Below are 12,926 nucleotides of genomic sequence, written 5' to 3'. Positions count from 1 at the left end.
GAAAAGAATCATGCACTTCATTTGTTGAGATACTAATTAAAATGTTAATTTCTTATGGCAGCGCCAGTGCTTAGGACTTCTAAGTCGGTTTGGTGGTTCAGAAAGACTACGTCAGTTTAAACTGCAAGATGATAACTCACAGGGGGACAGAGTGAACAAGAGGGATGAAATTGAGTTGGCCATGCAACAGGTAAGGACACAAGAATCTGCTAGAACCTTCAGTCTCAAATTGTGACGTTTTACCTGCTGTGCAAATATGTTTAGTTGTCATGCTTTCATACCATAGTGGTAATGCTCTACACTGTTTTTAGTCTGATGGGGGATCCCACATTTTATTTCTATTTAAAGTAAATCTTGAAAATTTGGTTACTTAAATTTGCATTAGCAGCCATTACTGTTTCGGGTACAAATTCTGTGAACTTTGAAACCTTAAACTGATCAGAAATTTTCAAAAGAAAGGCTGATTATACAGGGCAATGGCTAACAGTAAGTTAAAGCCAAAGGGGACTTAAAATTGACCGGAAATTTTAACTAGGGGGTTGGAAAAGAGGCAACGTTGCAAGTTCTAGACTTGAAATAGAAGAGAGGCTATAACTGATCAGAAAAGTGAATCATTACATTTTGGTGAGGAGACAGGAAACTAAACACGTTGTTTATTGACATTATTCCAGTTAAAATTCAGTGCTCCGAAGCCTGTAGATAGTGTAACTGACATGCTGTGATTTTCTTTTGGCAGATCTGTGCAAATGTGATGGAATACTGTGAGTCACTTATGTTGCAAAGCGCCCCCAGTTTTCAGCACACTGTTTGTCTGTTTACTCCTAGCCTGTCAGAATCAACCAACCGAGATGGGCCTCGTCAGGGTGAGATTTTTGGCTTGCTGTTTTGTGAGACTGAATGGTGTGACTTTGGGCTAGTAGAAGTAATGAACCAGAGGCTGTAGTATCACATACACTTTCAGTCACTTTTATGCCAGTACTGTGGGTGCCTATTTTCTAATTCTGGAACTTTGCACAGCAGCCTCTGACACACATATCAATAAAAAAAGTGTATGTAAATAAATAGCACAAGACATGAGAAAGTGAGCATTTCTTTTTTCAGCATCTGTGCTGGATTACATTAGGTGAAACTAGCACCTAATTCGTGACATGTAAGATGTGTTTTGATGCTGAGCGAAACTATTCATTATGCCACATGGCAGGAGCTTATAGTGTGCTGTTATGCAGCTGAGTGGTTAAAATCTTTAAATAGTAAATCTTCTGGCCTAGTTATATTTCACGTTACACTCAGTACTGTGCTATGCTTACTGCCTTCCAGTACTGCAGCCACAGAACTTTTTGCCTAGTGTCTCATTGGTATTACTTCTGACACAGAAGTATAAAAGATAAACTTCCACATCTTTCACTGCTTTATTGACAGACAGCATACATTATCGGTTTCTTGTTCTTTTTTACTTTTATTTTTTAATTTTAAATTGTTTGTCATCTTTTCTAGATACACAAGCACCAGTGGTCCCATACTGGCACTTGCCTGGCTTGGGCATTATTGTCTACCTGCTGAAACAAAGCACTAGTGATTTCTTCAGTTACTATGATAGCCATCGTCAGAGTGTTAACAAGCTGCAAAATGTAGAGCAACTCCCACCAGATGAAATAAAAGAGGTAATAGTTCTTCTGACTCTAGCCCTTGTATTGTTTGTAACTTAGACACAGCTCTAACAGAGACTCAAAGCATCTTAGACAAGTAAATAGTTCCAGTTCTTGTGCATATTCCTTTCTACTGGTGATGAAGGAAGGTCCATGGAATAACTTCAGGGAAAATATTTGGCTTAACTTTACAAAGTTGTGATTTTTGTTATAGTTGCTTTTGTTTATGTTTAATTTCTCTACTTTTGGTAAGCAAGGTTATGCAAATTTAGAACAGTGCAGTCTTGAAGAAACAGTAGCTAACAAGGAAGTTCTATATATTGATAAGTAATTTTGTTTGCTTATTTCTTTTGAGGTTCTGTGATTTGTTACAGTCTTCTTGTTTTTCCTCTTCTTACCGCAGCTGTGTCAGTCAGTTATGCCAGCTGGGGTTGACAAAATCTCCACTTCCCAAAAATATGTTTTGGCAAGGCGACGCCTGGTGAAGCTAATAAACAACCGAGCCAAGCTGCTTTCTCTCTGTTCTTGTATCCTTCTAAAATTGAAATGACCCTCAAGATGATGCTCCAGAAAAGCAGAGAAATAGGAACAGGTTCTTTTAACCTATATATCTGACCACTTCAAACAACGTATTTTGCAAAAAGGAAATTTGAAATTCTGAAAATTAGTAAGAGTGTATTGTCCTGCTGTTGTCAGAATGTAAATATTTTTAGGTTAGTAATTTCCATCATGGAGACCCTGCTAGGACATTCTGCAACATTATAACAGAGGAGTTATTACAGCCCAGCTCTTCAGTTCAGTATCCAGACCCACTAAACATTCACATATGTGCAACTGCGGTGGAAGAAATATTTTGAAAAATAATTTTGAGGTGCCTATCAGAACAACTGGACTCGCCAGTCTTACAGTTAACCTTTCATAAACCTAATATCATAAACATTGGTAATTCTATGGAAGTACCTAGTCATGTGAAAAGTAACTGTCTGCAGCTGATTCCTTTGAAACCTGCTTTGGGAAAGATGTGCTCTTACAGCCTTGCCTGTTGTGAGTAGCAGTCATTTGAAGTAACCGTGCTCAGGCAGGTAAGGAGGGTGTAAGCGATCTTGCCATGGAAGTGGAGGTGAGAAGCTTCTGCTGCAGGTGACAGATGTTAACATCTTCAGGTGCTTCAAAGTGTGTAAATAAGCTCATATGGTATACGTACGACCTCAAAACAACAAAATTAGGCTCCTTCACTTAGATGTGTCTACAGATATTATAGAAACATGTCTCTTCATTCTTTGGCGTCATCTGGAACACTATCTACTGCATTGCACGCCCACTGACTCTCAAGACCCGCTGATGTCCTCCAGGATGTCCTTTCAGAAAGGAAGGCTGCAAGGTAAAATTTCTCAAACATCAAACTGCATTTTAGTAACTTTTTATAGTTAACTTTAAAACTGTAGATTACAAGGTAGATTCTTAAAATCTACTTCAAAAAGTAGATTCGCTACTATTAATCTTATGTCATTCATATTTAATAAAAGAGATTTCATTTGGATTTGGCATACCTTTGGATTTTCTGCTGGAGAACTGGCAATACAATTATTGTTGAGTCAGAGATCTTGGGTTTTGTCTGTTATACACAACCTGCAAAGGAATGTAAAATTAACTTTTTTATTTCTGTTGTTCAGACCAAGTGAAGTTCAAATAATCTAATTAGATCAGTGATTCAAAACAAGTTATAGGAACTATAATCTAAAATGAAGGTAAAAACTAAAATCAGTATTGATGGCTTTAAAATTATTTCTAGAATTGTAGGCACCATTGATTCACCAGAAGATTTGAAGTTTGTAGGATTTTGTATTTTTGAAAAAATTAGTAATGGAAGGAAATCAGAAAGGGAGAAGTGATCTGGGGAGGAGCTTTATGCTTAAGATGCCATCCTGTGTGATCAAAATTAGTTATGGCCTTAACTTACATTCTCTAAATCATTTAAATAAAATAAATTATCATTTTCTTACATGCAAGTTTACCAACCAATTTGAAACACCGTGTTTTAATCTTGTTTTATAACTTGATGTGGAAAAGAGAGTGGAGAGCAGCAGCTGACATAATTTTAATGTCTTATTTTCTACCACTAGATTCCTTTGGTTCAGAGCCTAGCTTGGATTTCAGTAGTGGACTGAATCGAGTGAGCCAGCATGATATAGAACAGGTGAGATGTGATGGTCAACTGAGAAATACAGAATATACTTCATTACCCTACAGCCATCTAACCAGAGCAGTCTGACTAGGCTTCCCACCTCTGAACAATGTGTACCAACAGGGTGTAACTTAGTTTAGGATTAATGAAACACTGCAGATGTTTCATTAATCCTTGTTTTTTTTGGTTTTTTGAAAGTATTATGAAGGAGGCAGCAGTTGTGCTGCTGCACACGTGATTTCAAGTCTTAATATATTAAGTTAAATGAAAAATCAGCTAATTTACTAAAAGACTATATGTATATAAACCAGTCAAACAGTATGTATTTTTTAACAACAGCTTTCTGAAAACACTAGTTATCCTTGACAGCTTCGCAGCATGAGGGCAGAACTCCCAATTTTCTGTCATCTTGCAGCTGTTCATTACAGGTCAGCTACAGCTAGGCTGTAGAGAAATGAGATCAAAAAGGGCAACAGAAACTGAGGAGACTATAAAATGTGAACGCTAGCAAAGAAGTGATTTCTGCTTACACAGCGATTTCATAGTTTATAGAACCATAGAACAGTTTGAATTGGAAGGGACCTTCAAAGGTCATCTAATCCAACCACCCTGCAGTGAGCAGGGACATCTTCAACTAGATCAGGTTGCTCAGAACCACATCAAGCCTGGCCTTGAATGTCTCCAGGGATGACACATTGGATGCTTAACTCCTAAGCAGTCCTTAAAGGACTAGGAAAATTTCAGTTGGAAGAAGCGTCTGTATGACTGTAACTGAAGAAGCTAAATTCTATAAAACCGTTTCATTCGTAAAACAGGAGTTTAATCCCTAAAATTTAGTGAGGTTGTAAGGTGGTAATATTTGGATCATCTGTAAATGTTCTGAGTCACCCAAAAACCCCTGTAGAAAGACCATCCATTATATAATATAGAGAGAAAAACATAAGGGAAGAATGTACACCGTATTCATTAGGGGAGTCAGAAAAAACTTACTTTTGAGAAGTGGTTTAGAGAATCAGTTGTAGTGAAAGGGATGACAGATAGCTGATGATGGATAAGCTGACATTCCGCAAGGAGAAGGTTTTGTATTAATGACTGCAACAAATCTCTGTTTCTCAGCTTCAGATTGAAACTGCAAACAGCTTTGGTGAATCTCTGCAGAAGAAGCTTCTGGACATCGAAGGGTTATATTCTAAGGTTCGGTCACGGTACACCTTTATTCAAGCTCTTGTCAGACGTATCCGTGGTCTCCTAAGGATATCAAGGACCTAAGAGACTGAAACATGTTGTTTGCCCCCTGAAGCAAGCAAAAATGTACACGGGCAGGCTTTCTGGATAATCAGAATTATAGATGATACATTTTCTAATTAATGTCAAAAATATTTTGTTACTTTTTTTTTTTCTTATCCCTATAGATCAGTTTTTTTGTGTATTCTTTCCTACTGTTCCCAAATTGTCAGGAAAAATAAAGGATTGTTTTGTTAAAAACTTACGATTAATGTAAAATTTCAAGCAAGAAAGAATTCTAATGGAGGACATAAACGAAACAGAAGTTCTGCAGCTGTGATAATATTGCATTTGTGGATGCTTTCAGAGAGAAGGGGGAAGTAAAGTTTTCTGTGCTGTTCTTGCTGCAACAGGAATATAAAAACAGAATAAAATGCATGAGGAGGAGCCAACATGCTTGAGTGGTGAATTGGTTCTGTAGTTAAAGAACTCGTATCTATCTCCTTGTCTCTTATGCAGGAGAAAAAAAAAGAGCGTAACAGCTCATCATTAACCTGAGCTGTGTTGGGTTTCTCTTATTACAGTCTGATCTTAAATGTGTGCATTGCAAATTCTGTCTCCTCTGTGTTTTCTTAGTATTTCACATTTTTCCAATTTTGTATTTGTTCATAGAATCACAGAATGGTTTGAGTTGGAAAGGATCTTAAACGTCATCTGGTTCTAAGCCCCTGCCACGGTCAGGGACACCTGCCACTCCACCAGGTTGCTCAAAGCCCCTCTGTCCAGCCTGGCCTTAAACACTGCCAGGGATGGGGCAGCCACAGCTTCTCTGGGCAACCTGTGCCAGTGCCTCACAGTAAGGAACGTTTTCCTAATGTCTAATCTGAATCTACCTTCTTTCAGTTGAAATCCATTCCTTGGAGTCCTGTCACTACATGCCCTTGTAACAGGTCCCTCTCCAGATTTCTTGTAGGCCCCCACTAGGTACTGTTAGCCTGCTCTAGGATTTCCCGGGAGCCTTCCTCAGGCCGAACAACCGCAGCTCAGCTGCACAAACTAATTACATCATCTCGTCTTACAATAGGATGGGACGAAAGGAGGGACCCCCCCCCCCACCAGCCGCATTGGTTCGAGCAGGAAGTGCTGCCCCCCCCCCGCACGCGCGTGGCCGGGCCCCGCCCCTCAACCGGCACCCCGCTTCCGCTGGCGCCGCAGATTCGCCACATTTCACCCCCGCCCCGCATCTTCATTTACAAACTGTCACCTCTGCTTCCATTCCCCGTGCTCGAGTACGTGCACGGGGAGCCCCGTGCCCAGCCCTTCCCTTCCTCCTCCGGGGAGGCCGAGCTTTTCACGTTTCCGTGTCGAAACGGCGAGCAGGGAGGCACCGCCTCGTTTACTCGCCGCCCCGTGCGACGTGGAGGCTGCGGGCGGCGGCTGCTCGGCAGCGGCAGGACCAGCGCACCGGACAGGAGCGGCGGCGCGGCCTACTGGCTCGACATGGGTAAGGAGGGGCGGGCGGCGGCACCGCGGCAGGGCCGGGGGGAGGCTCCCGGGATCCCGCCACGCCCCCGGCGGCCTGTGGGGATGTGAGGGGAGAGGGGGCCCGTGGGGTCGGCGGGAGTGGCGTCGTCGCAGCAGGCTGGATGGTGTTGAGCGAGGCGGGATGCTGGGAGGGTGCCACGGCCCGGCTCTGCCCGGCGGCCGCGGGAGCGGTTGGTACCTCCCGCCTTCAGCCTGAGCTCCTGATACGGAGCGGTGCCTGCCGGCGGTCGGGTGGCTAGTGCCGGTGTGGCTCTTCTGCGGCGCTGCTTCTGGAGCATACCTTTGTTGTAATGCTTCTGTACGCCTGAGACCTGGCTAAATTAAACTGTGATTCACCTGTGTAATGGCTGGCTAATAAAAAATTAATTATGGAAAGAGGTGTTTTAGAATAGTCAATAGAGAGGACAGTAAGAGGCCCTGAATCAAGGGGTTAAGTGATTAGAATAAATCTGTCCTATTGCACATGGTATTTGAGCAGTGTCTTAGTGTGGGAAAACCAAATACGATGTAAGAAGGAATGAGAAGTGCCTGGCAGTCAGTAAGGTTACTGACAGAGGAAAGAATTGCCATCTCTTTGGCGTCCATGGATCAATCGCATAGTTAGCCTTCTGTTGGAAATATTAACACTGAAATACTTTTTGCATCTCAGTTCTAAGGTTATTTGCCTGTCTCACAGTAAACAGCACCTTGAGCAGCACTATGCAAAATACTGATAGATGGTCCCTTGTGCCTTCTCTTTGTTTTCCGGGTGTGTAGTGTGTATGGCTTTTGCGATGGGGTGGGCTTAGAAGAAGTGAAGCAACCTGTTATCAGTTTTAATTCCTTTTTATGCATAAGCATGTAGCTCATTGGTCTCCTTTCCCTGGAAAGGCATCACAGATGCCTAGAAAGACAAACATGGTGAGTGGTTTTTATCAGAACCTCTTTCAGTAAGATTTTAGTCACAAATCTTCTCTAATTTGACTCTCCTCTGATATATTTATCATAGAACAGTTTGGCTTGGAAGTGGACCTTAAAGCTTATCTAGCTCCAACCCCCCTGCCATGGGCAGGGACACCTTCCACTAGACCAGTTTGCTCAAAGCCCCATCCATCCTGGCCTTGAACACTGCCAGGGATGAGGCAGCCACAGCTTCTCTGGGCAACTTGTGCCAGTGTCTCACCAACTCCACAATAAAGAACTTCTTCCTTATATCTAATCCAAATCTACCCTCTTTCAGTTTAAAACCATTCCTCCTTGTCTTGTCTCTGCATGCCCCTATAAAAAAAAAATCCCTCTCCATATTTCTTGTAGGCCTCCTTTAGGTACTGGAAGCTACTCTAGGGTCTTCCTAAAGCCTTTTCTTCACTAGGCTGGACAACCCCAACTCTCTCAGCCTGTCTCCATAGGAGAAGTACTCCAGCCCTTGGATCATCTTCATGGCCTCCTCTGGACTCACTTGAGCAGGTCCAGTTCCCTCTTGTATTGGGGGCCCCAGAGCTGAATGCAGCATTGCAGGGGGTGTTTCATGAGAGCAGAGTGGGGGAGAGTCATGTCCCTCAACCTGCTGGTCATGCTCCTTGTGATGCAGCCCAGGACACGATTGGCTTTCTGTGTGCAATACAGGCTGTTAGATCATGTTGAGCTTCTCATCAGCCAACACCCCCATGTCCTCCTTTTCAGGGCTGCTCTCAATCCAGTCTCTGCCCAGCTTGTATTTGTGCTTGGGATTACCCCAAACCAAGTGCAGGACCTTGCACTTGGCCTTGTTGAACTTCATGAACAGGCCCACCTCTCAGGCATGCCAGGGTTCCTCTGAATGCATCCTTTCACATTGTCAAATGTGATTCTAGCTTGTTTGGTGTTTCACTACCTTTTACAGGGTTTAGCTGGATTTACAACATTATTACTTAGCATCAGATATAGTTGTTACAAAAATAATTGGTAAAAATATTATTGTTACTGGCTTAGCACATTCTGCATCTGGCAGGCACAAATCCGGTATTAGTCTAGCCACAAGTAGTCTTACAGGAACTTAAAGAATAAATGAGTTTGGGGCAAGCCAGTTTTGGAAAAAAATAAAATGGAATGGGTTTTGTATCTGGTAGTGGACTGTGATTTAACATGTACCAATTGTTTTATACTTAATTTTAAGAAGAAAGAAGTGGATGTTCCTGTGGGAGTCCATAAACATCAGAAAGAATTCTTTCAGACTTCAGCATGTTGTTATTTAGCCTGTTGCACTGAACAGGTAGAGTCCAATACAAACAAAACAGAAGTTGGCTCAGATTTTGTCAAATGAGAGAAGAGGAAAAACAGAAGTTGTAACCACAATGAGGCAGCTTGATGCTTCTGCAGTGTGATTTTGCTGGATTGAGATATCGTAAAATAACAGTATAAAGCCAGGAAAATGTAATGTGATTCAGCACATGAGTATCTGGGCAACAGCCTGAACTTGTCTATTATCACTGGAGCAAAGACACATACTGTATCAGTAAAAAAATGAGGTGGATCTGTCTGCCTTTCCATAGCCTCCATATCTCAAGCTGACACTGAAACATCCTTCTGTCCTGTTTTATGTAGGGGGCTTTTTCTCCACCATCTTTTCCAGTCTGTTTGGAACTCGAGAGATGAGGATTCTCATCCTGGGACTGGATGGAGCAGGAAAAACAACCATTCTCTACAGGTTACAAGTCGGAGAAGTTGTTACCACCATTCCAAGTAAGTGAAAGCAGCCGGTTTGCCTGTAGCTCTAACACAGAAGCTTTGTCAGCTGAACTTACTTCATGCTTCCTTCAGAAATAAACGGATCTTGTGCCCTGGGAGCCTTGCACTGGTGTATTCAAGAACTTTTGCACAACAGTATTACAGCATACTACAGAAGTGCTACATAAAGGAGTATTTTATGCTGTCCTCCTGAAAGCAAAACGTATTTGACCTTGAAAGGCAAGAGATGCTTGGCTTTTGAGTTCCTGTCATATCTCTTGGGTTCCTTCTGAATGGCCGTGATAAACTGAATTTAGTCGGGTCTTTTTTACTTTTTAGAAGCCAGCAGTTTAATGTGTCATAATCCTTTTGCCCTAGGGTTTTGCTTATTTCAGCCTCCATAAGTTTTAGGTAGTCTGCATCCATCATTCACTTCCCTATGTTGGGTTTCTCTGGCCTGGCAGGAAGAAGGATCACATACGTGGTGTGCTGCCATCTTCCAGATACCACAGTGTCAAGTATTTTGCTGAGAAGTTAGTTCTGCTGTGGTCTTATGAAGTGCTGACACAAAGGACACATTTCTTCATTTCTTAGTGGTTTATTGCTGTTGGTTGTGTGCTTGGTTATCAAAACAGGCCATTCCTTTAACGGCTCTGTTTCTTTTGCGGATTTCAGGCACACTTCTGTTCATTTTTTAACAACCTTAGCATTTGTTAGAAATCTTTACGTTTGCAATGTGTTTTTATTGTTCAAAGGAAAAAATGGCTGCATTATTTTGAGTCACAGATGTTGGGGTAACTTTGCAACGGTATGAACTTCATTATGGAGCTATTGAGAATTTTCCCACCTGAAAATTGTAAATGAAGTGCTGTAACATTCTTCAGAAATAAAGAGAAATCACCAACTGTGAAACTGTTTGTTTCAGCCATTGGCTTCAATGTTGAGACAGTGACATACAAGAATCTGAAGTTTCAAGTCTGGGACTTGGGAGGACAGACAAGCATAAGGTAAAAGATCTCTTGAAATCAAAAGATAGGATTAAATGTCTCTCAGAAGTGCAAAGTTCTTGGGAATTCTCTCGGCTGGCACTTTTTAAAATTGGCTCTTTTTAAAAACAGCCCATTGTCAGGAGTGCGCTTCCATTTGATGGAATTCACTCAGTGAAACCTGGTTTGGACTACAGGTTGGAAAGGAACAAGCAAATGTTTTCACTTATCTACTGCTCTGCTTTGAAAAACGAGGCACAAGGCAATTGTGTAGCATTTTGAGAGGGAAGTGAGTGATGTAAACCCCAAGGGATATTTAAATGTTCTTAATGCAAAGCAGGGAGGTTGAATTTAGGTATAGACAATAACATTTTTAGCGAGCTTTACAAGTTTTGCAGTTAGTTGTTATATGCGTAACTGTAGTGAGCTTTTCGGTACCCTGCTATGACCTTTTCATGAATGCTTCCTGAGCACTAGGTAGTGAGGTGCAGCACAGTTAGTGCATAAGTAACATGCAGGTTCCTTCCCTTTTTAGTTTCAGTAAAATAATTCTGAAAAGGTGGTTTTGTTTCTTGTTAATTACTTGCCTATGTGTATTAGTCATTTCAGATTTCTCTGTGTTTAAATGTTCTTTGCTTTCCTGTCCCTTAGTTATAGACCTGATGTCCTGCAGGCTGATTCTCAAATAAGTCTGTCCACAGCACTTCTTTCATTGTTTTTAAGCTGCTTGCTTTTTTTTTTTTTTTTACATCTCCTTCCTCCCCTGCCCCAAGAGTATTTGTTCTGTCTCTTGAAGATACCTACTACTTCCTTGGGGTAATATCTGGTTTTCATTATCTGGCTAAAAAGCGCTGCTAAAAGTGCAAATTATATGACTGGGACTTACTCTTTCTTCTGCAGGCCATATTGGCGGTGTTACTACTCAAATACAGATGCGGTCATCTATGTAGTGGACAGCTGTGATAGAGACAGAATTGGCACTTCAAAATCGGAGCTCGTTGCTATGTTAGAGGTACGGAAATAAGCATTGAAACGGAAATTGAGAAACTAAACCTCTGTTTGGAGCAAATGTGAAATTTCATATAGTGAATTTGGTGAAACTGACCTTCACTTGTGAAACTTCAGCCCTCAGCATAGGCCCATGCAACACTTGCGGCTGAAAAGCACTAAACATGCTGCAGCCATTTCACAGTTCTGTGCAGCAGTGCCTAGGCAGTTGTTAGTTCCGTATTAGTTCCGTGTAGCCTTTTGGTCATCCAAGAATGTATTTGTCCACAGGGACAGCTGCTCAGTACCACAGTGGTGGCAAAATTCAGGCCCTGAAGGATTAACAGTAATTAGTATCCTGCTGTGTTTTGAAGCTGAAGAGCATGTGTAGAACAGGTAATAAGGGTAAGAAGATGAATTGAGCAAAACATTTTTATCTATCCCGCCTCCAATTCCTTAAAGTTCTTCCATATGCCTTGTTAAATCCAACTACCAGCTTGTTTCATAAGGTATAAGGCATAACCAGCCGTATTTTGAAATTGATCCCAGATATCATGCTGGAATTGAAAGGAAATACTGATCTTTCACTAAAGAATTTTCTGAAGGACAAAAATCAGCAAACAAAATCATTATGAGAGCTGCTGAAGTGTCTTTTCATTTTATGGGGTTTTGATGCTTAAATAAACTGAGTAAAAGTTTCTGCAACACCAATCTCTTGCATGATTCCTCTTTTTTTAGGAAGAAGAGTTGAAGAAAGCCATTTTGGTGGTGTTTGCAAATAAGCAGGACATGGAGCAGGCCATGACTCCCACAGAAATGGCAAACGCGCTTGGCTTACCGGCTCTGAAGGACCGAAAATGGCAGATATTCAAAACCTCTGCAACCAAAGGCACGGGGCTTGATGAAGCAATGGAATGGTGAGTAACAGCCTAACTAGGCTTCATTATAAAAATGTCTTTTACTGTATTTATTAAGACTTGGAGCTGTGGAAAGCCTGTGTGACTTAAGAGAGGCGTCCACAGGGAAAGAAAGAGATGCTTTCTCGTAAAAGTATTTCAACATAATTGAAATGACTTTTCAGTAAGCTGCCTTAACCTTTTTCCATAGGTTGGTGGAGGCCTTGAAGAGCAGGCAGTGATTCAGAGTGACCACTGCAAAGCAGTTTCAGCTACATCCATCATCCCTTTTTCTGTAGTTGGGTATTTTCAGGCCACAAATGGATTTGGTGGATTTGAGTGGCTGCTGTATTTGTGTAATTAAAACACTAATAAAATCTGGAACTGTCAATTGTACTCAGAGGTGTGTTGCTTGCTCAAGGCTGCTTGCTTACAGGAGCAGGTCCAACTGCTGCCAGTTCAAACAGCCACATAGCTGAACACTTAAAAAGATTTCCTTAAGCTGGTGTACTTTATCATCCTTCAGTGCACATACACTGTGACAGTGACGTGCAGTGACAGAGAGGAGTGTACCTCCAGCTGTTAGCGTACCATTGGTTTTCTGAAGAGACAATAAAATGCCTTCAGTCACCACACACCGCCCTGGCCATAATTTAAGTTCAGCTTCCAGCCTCAGGAACTGTTATTCCTGTACTCTAAGCTTAGCCAGAAATGACAGTGAAGTTGCTCAGTACAGCTGCAGAAGCAAAGACAAATCAGTATCAGGAGGCAT

The 12,926-nt window shown here is 41.7% G+C and overlaps 2 protein-coding genes and 1 long non-coding RNA gene across 3 annotated transcripts in view; 2 read left to right on the top strand and 1 right to left on the bottom strand.

The window, feature by feature from the left end:
• NUP205 (nucleoporin 205) overlaps nt 1–5,320 on the top strand; it is a 49,092-nt gene extending 43,772 nt beyond the window's left edge. The window contains exons 37-43 of the mRNA XM_057425622.1: nt 62–190; nt 737–863; nt 1,495–1,661; nt 2,050–2,173; nt 2,899–3,027; nt 3,770–3,843; nt 4,948–5,320. Coding sequence (XP_057281605.1) covers nt 62–190; nt 737–863; nt 1,495–1,661; nt 2,050–2,173; nt 2,899–3,027; nt 3,770–3,843; nt 4,948–5,100 — 903 coding nt within the window. The 3' untranslated portion in view covers nt 5,101–5,320. The remainder of the gene's footprint in view (nt 1–61; nt 191–736; nt 864–1,494; nt 1,662–2,049; nt 2,174–2,898; nt 3,028–3,769; nt 3,844–4,947) is intronic.
• Nucleotides 2,883–4,951, bottom strand: LOC130608038 (uncharacterized). The gene is made up of 3 exons (XR_008974439.1): nt 4,822–4,951; nt 3,197–3,275; nt 2,883–3,020 (listed from the first exon to the last, which is right to left on the bottom strand). It is a non-coding gene; the product is annotated as an uncharacterized LOC130608038 (long non-coding RNA).
• Nucleotides 5,321–6,527: 1,207 nt separating the features above from the next.
• Nucleotides 6,528–12,550, top strand: ARL1 (ADP ribosylation factor like GTPase 1). The gene is made up of 6 exons (XM_057425613.1): nt 6,528–6,559; nt 9,163–9,300; nt 10,211–10,292; nt 11,172–11,283; nt 11,997–12,175; nt 12,366–12,550. The coding sequence occupies exons 1-6, from the start codon at nt 6,556–6,558 to the stop codon at nt 12,394–12,396; spliced, it is 546 nt and encodes a 181-aa protein (XP_057281596.1). The 5' UTR covers nt 6,528–6,555; the 3' UTR covers nt 12,397–12,550.
• Nucleotides 12,551–12,926: the final 376 nt, after the last annotated feature.

This window comes from Pezoporus wallicus, unplaced genomic scaffold, assembly GCF_028554395.1.
Source record: "Pezoporus wallicus isolate ANWC-B61680 ecotype Strahan unplaced genomic scaffold, APGP_CSIRO_Pwel_v1 scaffold_3294, whole genome shotgun sequence".
Classification (NCBI taxonomy): Eukaryota; Metazoa; Chordata; class Aves; order Psittaciformes; family Psittacidae; genus Pezoporus; species Pezoporus wallicus.
Note: the sequence above shows the minus strand (reverse complement) of the source record. Positions and strands in the feature narration are given on the sequence as shown.